The following is a 9,364-nucleotide window of genomic DNA, read 5'->3' on the forward strand; positions in this document are numbered from 1 at the left end:
TTGAGGCCCTTCTTCTCTTGAGCCCCCCCCCCGGGCCGTGTGGGCCCATGGGTAAAGACAGCACTGCCTGCCAGCTCCACCCTTGTGGGGGCGTCGTGAAATTCCAGTACTTGATTACTTTGTTTCTGTTAATTTACATTAATTAAACAAAAACGGCATAAAAGATTCAAAAAATTATCAAAGTTATCGAATTGCAACTTATATTTGTTAAAGAGATGATGAAGCGCTTTAATAGTATGATAAAAATTTATGTCTGCTCAATATGATTCGAGCCACGACGAAGTGTCAGAAGGTGGACCATGATAATTATCAATAATTTATGAATTTTGTAAAATTAATTTAAATGCCATTCCTCTCAATAGATCGTGTTCGATTACGATCCAGACTATCAACGCGTTCCTGAAATAATGAAAAAGTGAGTGTAATAAAATGAGTGTTCTTCCTGAAAAAAAATTCCCGTTCAAGATTTGTTCGTAACTCGAAAAGTTTGTACGTCGGGGAGCAACTACATAAACATTTTTTAGAGGGGCCTGCAATTTTTTTTTTTTTTTTGTATTTTGGGCCGCGAAATTCTCTTAAGCCAGTACCTGTCTCCTAATTTTGAATTTAAATATCTCGGGGAATAATGCAGTTAAAAACATGTAATTTGTTTGTTGGTGTCAGAAGAGAAAGAGTAACAACTGTCCAATTGGAAGTTAAACGACAGGGGGATCACATAAAAATTTACATTTTTTTATTTTGTGTACACTCGTACAGAGTGATTTCTGGTCACATTTTGAAAATTAGAACCATACCATTCTGACGAACGGTTGATGAGGCTGTAATAACACACTAAGGAGAAACCATTGAGGTTGAATCACCACAACTAGGGGGGGGGGGGCACAAGCGGATCTGATGCCCGCAGGGCGCATCATAAAAGGGGGCGTAAATTTGACCATTTAACCTATCCTTCAGCATTATGCGGGGGTGCCTAAATGGGAGGCTGCCCAGGCTAACCACATATCCAGTAGCAGCCCTGCCAATAGGTATCTTATTTCTGATGAATCACTGTTAATATATAGGGTATTTTTTCTTTTAGATACATTCTAAAGTTTGTAATTTACACCTGGTAGCATTTCTTTTACTTCTATATATTAAACTGCATAGTTGATCCACAAATGACAAACAAAAATCATTTTATTTTCTGTAGAACTTGGTTTACTGCATGGGCCCATCTGGGCACTTCTCCGGGGTGTCAAACAGTGTCGTCTTAAAGCATGGGCCTACCTGGGCATGGCCTGGGAGCCTCACAAAAATGAGAATCAGTTGAAATTTTTGAAAATTTGCAAGGCAGGGCCTTAGAAAAATCACTTGTGCACATGAGGCTCCAAGTAGACCCATGCGTTGATGGCCCACTTGCATGTTTTAGATCAAAGGGAAGGCCCAAGTTAAAATTAGCAGTTTGAAAAAAAAATCATCTGGGGTAAAATGTCATTGCTCACACATAATATTTGCATGCTACTTCAACAACCGTTGAATATCACCACCCTGAAACCTTCCAATATTATCTCATCCACAAAGATACCTTGTGGCATTCCCAAGAGCCATAGTGCACCATTTAAGAATTGCAGCAACGTGCAGCCACCTATTGATTCTGTTGAATTTTCTAACAGGTGCTTAATGACAACATTCTGCTTCCATTCAAAACTACTAATCTAAATCGGTAGGGAAAAAAGATCCCATTTGTAATAAAAAATACAATCACAAACGCTTGGCTTTCAGCACTCATTATTAATCAAAATGGGCAACTCCCCCAGTAACACAACAATATAGTAATGATACCAGTCCATAGGCGGAGATAGACTTGGAAGTCTGCGGGGGGGGGGGGGGCACACAATGATGATGTCAACTCATATATGCATATATACATTAGATCAGTTGACTCCACATTTGACACTGGGGGGGGGGGGCATTTTGCCCCGTATCTCCGCCCATGTACTAGTCCGACGTCGGAAAGTTTTACGTGTCTGATATCGAACAATATAGTGAAAATGTATTTACTCAATAAATGTCAAAATATATTTTTTTCTCTAAAATGGTTTTACTTTTATTTTCACAGCATTTTGTTTCGAAAAGAATATCTTGTATGATTAGTCCCTTTTGAAATAATCCAAATTTCTCTATGTCAAACTACGTTGACAAATGTATGCCATTTCTACGTTGAACGATATCTGTAATGATGTCGAAATCTCTACATCGTTCTATATCAGTGTACTACTGGTGTCTGCGATGGACTAATTTCAATAAAGGTGCTCCATGACTGATATCAGACATTAAGAAACCTAACAGTGAAACATATGTCTAGTGTTAGGCATATTCAGGGCTGGACAAATCCCAGGTACCAGATCACCATGGCGAATAGAAAATCCATGGCACCTAATATTTTATATGCATCATTGCTAAACCGAACTGTATTTGCACAAACTTTTTTGATTTCGTAATAATGTGTCTTCCAACGTGTATGTGGGAGAAGGGGTCATAAAATCTCCTAAACAAAGAAAAAAAAATTATCGAGGACTGTTTTTCTTGGGGAAAAATCATGCTTAGCTTCTAAGAAAAAAATTTGGCTTGCTCGCTCGCTCTCTCTCTGGTGTCAAAATTCATTTTCGATTCGTCCAGCCCTGGACATATGCGTTCAAGAGACTGTGATGGGACTTTTTTTTTTGGGAGCAGATCGGCTTGCATATGTGTTTTGGCATCCACAAAAACAATCTTTAGCTGGAATAAATTGTCATCAAACCCACATTTTCACAGTGTGAAGCCATCACAATATCTATTATGACTGCAGCTATTTGTTATAAAATGTAAAAAGGTGTGCATTTCCATTAGCAAAAGCTGATAAAATGTATATCAACTTCCATGATTCCATTTTGTTAATGCATACAAAATTTTGTTCTAAAATTTTCTTCACCCACAGCGCCCTTTTCCCTAATAAACAAATACAACACCACAACAGGCAAGATACCCAACGAGGTGTCTGAGAAAAAGTTGCCCATAACAAATATAGATGTCATATACTTTAAAATTACAGCAACCCTAATAAAAAGACAATTACAAAAACTAGAAACGGTATATATACATAATAAAATATTGTACAATGCCCATAAAAGAATACTTATGGTTGTCTTATTCTAAGTATGGATAGCTTCTCGATTTACCCCAACATGCTTATTGTATTTCTCTTTTAAATGTGTCGATTGTGTTAGAATTTACTACCTCTGGGGGTAAGCTATTCCATTTATTAACAACTCTAACGTTTATTTGCGGCTGCCCAGAGTAGTTTAAGAAACAGTTTCTTCAAAAAAACCTTAATCAGGGCCACCTCTCCATGGTGCCTTTGATGAAGGCTGATGACGCACCAGGGCGCTGCGACATACAGTTTGAGAACCCCTGCAATAATCAATAAAGCGAGGCAAGAGAAAAAATACCTTCTTGACATGGTTCTACTAGTGAATTTGGATATCGATTGTACCAAAGAGTACAGGGGAAAACCGTCATCACATTTTTGGTCAAAAATAAGCTGAGAACACGACCCGTTGGTGATGTAGATTTTGAATATGTCATCCTTAAGTGATGAAGAAACCCATCATTGTACTCCAAAGTAAATGTGTCTGTGTTCAACGTGAGTTCGACTGTTTACATGTAAAAAATATTCACAATCCCAGATTTCCCAAAAATGTGCTAAGAGGTTCATGTTACCAAATATAGCAGGAGTTTCCAAACTGAGCGCCACCAACCTTTCCCAGGGGTTGTCGTGGAGTGATGGTATACGACCCTCAAAGATAAATATACATAGAAACAATGAAGAAAAAAACCCAAATAATAAATGCAAATATTTACTGCCAGTCAGAAGCAGGATATATAGAAAAATAGAATGCTCATCTCGAACCAAAAGTAACGACTTCAAATTCCAAAAACTTTAGAAACGTAACACACCACAACAAAGCAACAAAATTAATTTTAAATCTTTTTTTGTTCTTCACGCCTTAACACCAACGTAAGTGCACTCCTTCCCTGTTTTCTTCAAAGTCTCCAAGAGAGTATCGGATGATAATGTTGAGGTCACGAAAACCTTTTTGTTCGGCAAATCGATGTCAACGTTCTCGACACCAGAATCTGAAAATAATTTTTTTTTTACTAAATTTCATGAATAAAATGCCTTCACTTATTTTGATAACATATAACAGGTCTAGTCTATTCGGAATGATATGAGGAAAGTGATTACTTCTGAAAAAGACAAAGCAGTTGTTCAATAAATATTTGTTGTATCAATGTTTCAAATAAAAAACTTGTTTGGGGACAGAGTCATTTTTACAGGGGGCGTCTGAGCAGGCTATAGCTCAGGATGACAAATTTGAGGGATGAGTGGTGAAGAAAGTTAGAATAGAATGGGAGAAGGGTGGCAAAACCATAAATTTGCCTCTGTTTAGAGAGCAACGGGCAGACCAGTGAATGATCTGGGGTATAGCAGGGGTTCTCAACCTTTTTCAGCCATGACCCAAAATCAGCAGCAGAATCAGCTTCGCAACCCATGGGATGGTTTGTTCTTCAAAATTAGTAATACCAGAGTCGTAATAAATGCAGTTATAACAGCCCCCCCTCTTCTCTTGAGGATTCCAGGCTGTGCCCGGGTGGGCCGATGTATTAAGATGGTACTAACTATAAGTGGATTTGTACAACTCATCTAGGAAGCCCCTGCAAATTAAGTTTGGGTCAGGACCTATAGCTCAAGAATCAAAAGCCATTAGTGGATTTGAAAGACCCATCTGGGAAGCCCCTATGACCCAGGTTTGGGTCGCGACCCATAGGTTAAGAACTCGTGGCCTAGAGAACGCAAGCATGTGAGTACCTAGAGACTGTACAAGTATGTTAGTGACCTAAGGAATGGCAAAGTGAGCGTGTAAGAATGACAGAGCAAGGGTACTCAGCAGTGTTCTCCAATATATATATACACATCAAAATTCAATTTTACTCCTTTAAATTTCAAGTAACTTTTTTTTTTTAAACAGTTATTCCTTTGTTTTTCATTTATAAAAAAATGCTCCTTGTTTTCACAAACCTTCCCTTAATATCTTGGAGAGGAGTGAAATTACTCTTCAAATATTGTTATTTTTTCAGATAACACTGGCGCTCAACCATTTCGACAGTGTAGGCCATGTAACTGATATGAAAACGTGTCACGAGCCACTTCACTAAGAGATGTGGAACAGTGCCATGGGTTACTTAAATTATTGTAAATATGCTGTGGGTCACTAAAGAGCTCTGTTAATGTGCCACATGCTACTACTTAACCAAGTATGCACCTCGTGCACGTTCCTATGAGAAATTAATAAGAAATCGGCACATGTTGTGTGAGTGTATGTATAATGTGATGGATCATGGAAATGTTGTTACAAATGCTTCGACGCGGGGACACCAGTTTCGATTAGTTAGGGATAATTCTAGGTTATTGTGTCGCAGGGAGTTTTCCCCCCAACAGAGTTGTAAATACATGGAATATAGCTTGCATTTTGATGTTATCAATTTCCCTACAATAGACACTTTCAAGAGGAAATATGATAAGATAGGTGGGAGCAATCAAGAAGCGATCCATATTTGAAGAATGGTAACCATATTTCTATATGCATGGTCCTAACGTATTTATGTTGTTAGAGCTGTGCATGTTGTGTTCTCGCAAGTGCTGCCACCTGGGTTCCATATTTTGAAGTGAAGATGGCAAATGCCTGAATTTTCATGTTATGTAAGATCATCTTTGAAGGTCTGTCTGCTCTCTGTGGACTTTTTCAAATGGAAGACTGGCTAGAATTCCTGCCTTGAAGTTGGAAAACGGCAGAAAACCAACTTCAGCCAACCACCATTGTGCATCAATATGGTTTGAACCTGTGCTGCATGCTGCTTAACCACACCAAAACTTTGCAGCTGGTCATTCAAATAATTTGTAAATATGCCGCAGATTATATGCCATAGATTGATCTAGAACTGTGCTGCAGTCAACTTAAGCAGTGGCCTCAGCCTGGGGGTGGTATGGGCGCTGCATCAATGGAAATTTGTGGCCCAGGTCTGAGCAACCCCCTGAGAATTGATTTAGAAATCCTAACTTCCGCCATGAAGCTCAAGACGAGCACCCAGAGAGTTGAAAGACTTCAGACGTCCCCGCACGTAAAGGATCTGGAAATGTGCTGCGAGATACTTACATGATCTGGAACAGCACCGCAGGTCACTCAATAATTATATCTGGAAATGTGCTGTGCAGCTAATTTAAGATAAAATTAGGTTTGATGCCACAGGCCATGTCAGATTACTCCGAGGGTCACATTTAGCTTGCAGGCAATGGGTTGAGCCTATATGATAAAGCAAATGGTGGGGGGGGGGGGATGGAAGCAGGTGGGTTTGCAAGTATACCTTCGAGCACGGGAATGACCAAAAGAGTGACACACACTTTCTTAAGTCACTCTTTTAGTCATTCACATGATCGCACACATACTTGCCCAAGGTCTAGCTCACGCTTTTGGTCACCGACTGACATGGTTTCTTGGTTTATAGGTCACTCTTTCGATCATCTACACTTTTACACATGCTCTGTGTTATTATTTTTTTGGACATTCACATGCTTCCACACTATTTAGATCACTCTTTTGGTCATTCACATGCTTGCGCACACACTCTAGGTCACTCACTGACCTTGTTCCTAACCGTTAAGTAACTCTTTCATTCATACACATGCCTGCTCATGCTCCAGGTTACTCTTTTGCTCACTCACAGTGAGAACAAACACTCTAAGTCACTCTTGCGGTCAATCGCTGACCTAGTCTCTTAGTGTCTCGGTGGAAGCTGATTTATTTAAAGTTGTACAAGTTTTGTCACCTTTCTCCCATTTAACTAATTTTTTTTACCACCTATCTAAACTTGTAGTCCGCTAAGAACCCCCCCCCCCCCCCGTAAACATGACACTGCCAACCAGACATCAGTAAAGACTGAATTCATAAATACGCTCCCCCTCACCACAGAAACAAAGTTTAGAGCAAAAAATTTCTTTATTCAGTCTTTGTTAGTCATAAATCATTGGGAAATGCGGCCTGGTAACCATACGAAGGATTTAACAACTGGCTGTTGCGAAGATATATTTTGGAAAGAGAGAAAATTCAACTGTCCCTGCTGGGAATCGAACCCACATCCTTTCACTTTCCGGGTGAATGCCCTAGACCACTAGACTGTGAGCTTGGCCTCAGTCTGGTCCGGCGGTCCATGTACGGTCCCTTTCAGTGTACACGAGCTCCAAGGAAAGATTGAGAGATTCGGTGCCTCTGTAGTCTAGTGGTCTGGGGCGTTCACCCGGAAAGTGAAAGGACGTGGGTTTGATTCCCAGCAGGGGCAGTTGAATTTTCTCTCTTTCCAAAATATATCTTCGCAACAGCCAGTTGTTAAATCCTTCGTATGGTAGCAGAGAGTGACGTCATCCTTGCATGGTAATCAAAGGACAAATTACATTGTGCTATTTATCAATACTATTCAATAACACACAAAAAATTACCTTTAAGTTTTCCCAACACCCTATTCACAGCACCAGAACATCCTTCGCACGTCATTTCAACTTTGAACTCGTGAACCTACGAAAATGAATAAATATATTTTTAATTTTCATGTAACAATAAATTGCATAATTTCTTGGCAACAACTTTATCGGTGAATGGCAGGTCAGGAATTCATAATTGTTGGCAAAAGAAAAAAAGCTGTAACGCCCATCTACATACAGAAGTAGATAACGCTTCTTGGCCATTCAAATTTTACACAGTATAGAAACATTAAATCAATGCAACCAGCCATAATACAGAAGAAAAAAAACCAGTATAGAAAAAGCAGCAACAGCGTCAAGAAACGGCACAGAAGAAGCAGAGTAAGCACACAGTACAAAGTAAGCAAAACGAAGTGGCAACAATAAGCTGGTATAGAAAATCTGGCACAGTGGCACCCCCCCCTACATTTCAGGATATCGAAGGATCATGTTGGTGAGATATTGCTGTTTTGGCGCAGTTGGAAATTTGGTGACAGAAAGATATACCGTACATTGGGAACTAACCGTTACTAAATTGCATGCAGAGAGCAGTAAAAGATGTTTGAAATTTATAGGAGAATATCTGCCAACATGAAAGAAGGACACCATGCCCTGGGAAATGTCAAAAGCAGCATTATTTGGACCCTTTTCCACCAGGTAAAAATTTTTATGGCACCTAGATTTTTTTTTTCTGCGATTCATTCAGTCCTGATCTAAAGGCCATTGTTTTACTAACTCCATGCTTGCACAACCTGTAGGTTACTCTTCAGATGTGGCCCCTCCCTCTATAACAGGTATCTTCAACACCGTGCTCCTCTGAAGTACTCTCGATGCTGTTGTCCGATTTTGTGAACACAAGCACTTGATCAATGTTCCAATTAAACACCTTCGGGCATAAGTGCCGGAACCTAAGGGCTGAGGCCATTTAAGCCACCCAATAAATTTTGTAAAGGGGCAGAGCCCCTTCCTCCAATAATTTCTGAAAAAAGCAATGCAATGCACCTTCCTCCTACTGCGTACACGCTTGAATCACGTATATACGGGACCATCAGCAACTACAATGTGCTTTTTCGGGGCAGACTTTTCCTTGGGGGGGGGGGCCTTCTTGAGAAGGTTGTCATTATGCAAAATAAGTGTAAATGTTTTTAGGGCCCCGGTTACTCCAGCCTAGTTACGGCCCTGCCCTGGGCTATAACAGCCCATAAAAGCTCCTCCCTGTAAAATACACCTCAGCACGCTATCTGAAATTGATAATGAAAATTCAGTTGCATATTAAACTACACAACGAAGCAAAGAGAAATTGAAACTTTACCACAGACGCCATGTCTAGTCAACTCTACAAAGGACTGTGTCTAAAGTCTTTTCTATACTGTCGTTATCTATCGTCTGTGTTGACAAGTTCAAAGGTCGATACCCGGGAATGCGAAACGAAAACAGCCGGTTGCTACGCCCAGAGATTTAAGAGCCGATGACTGTAAACAATGTTTATAGTGCCGTAAAATTACGGCAATTATAACCTCAACAAAAATTATCCAGGGCATTATGCATTGAAAGCTATAACTTGTGTTCCGGAATATCTTTTCTGAATATGACCATATATTAACTCATATTCCACGGGACATTGATGTGTGAAATATTGCCGAACTGCACTCAATGCTGCCACCTATCAAATAAACAACACTACTGTTATAATTCTTCACTTAAAGTTGGTGAGCGGCTTTCGATGTTTGTGCCTTGGGTAATCAGAATTCCTCCTCCTTCGTGATAGGGTTA

General features: G+C 39.8%; 1 protein-coding gene across 1 annotated transcript; it reads right to left on the minus strand.

Moving 5' to 3' along the window:
* Positions 1–3,859: 3,859 nt before the first annotated feature.
* Atox1 (Antioxidant 1 copper chaperone) lies at positions 3,860–9,060 on the minus strand. Its single transcript, XM_089241559.1, has 3 exons — positions 8,904–9,060; positions 7,571–7,646; positions 3,860–4,155 (listed from the first exon to the last, which is right to left on the minus strand). Exons 1-3 carry the CDS (start codon positions 8,913–8,915, stop codon positions 4,019–4,021), a joined length of 225 nt encoding a protein of 74 aa, XP_089097685.1. The 5' UTR covers positions 8,916–9,060; the 3' UTR covers positions 3,860–4,018.
* Between the last annotated feature and the right edge of the window lie 304 nt (positions 9,061–9,364).

The sequence above is a fragment of the Pholcus phalangioides genome, unplaced genomic scaffold (assembly GCF_987345545.1).
Source record: "Pholcus phalangioides strain wild (caught in Gottingen) unplaced genomic scaffold, Ppha-v1.0 ptg000014l_1, whole genome shotgun sequence".
Classification (NCBI taxonomy): domain Eukaryota; kingdom Metazoa; phylum Arthropoda; class Arachnida; order Araneae; family Pholcidae; genus Pholcus; species Pholcus phalangioides.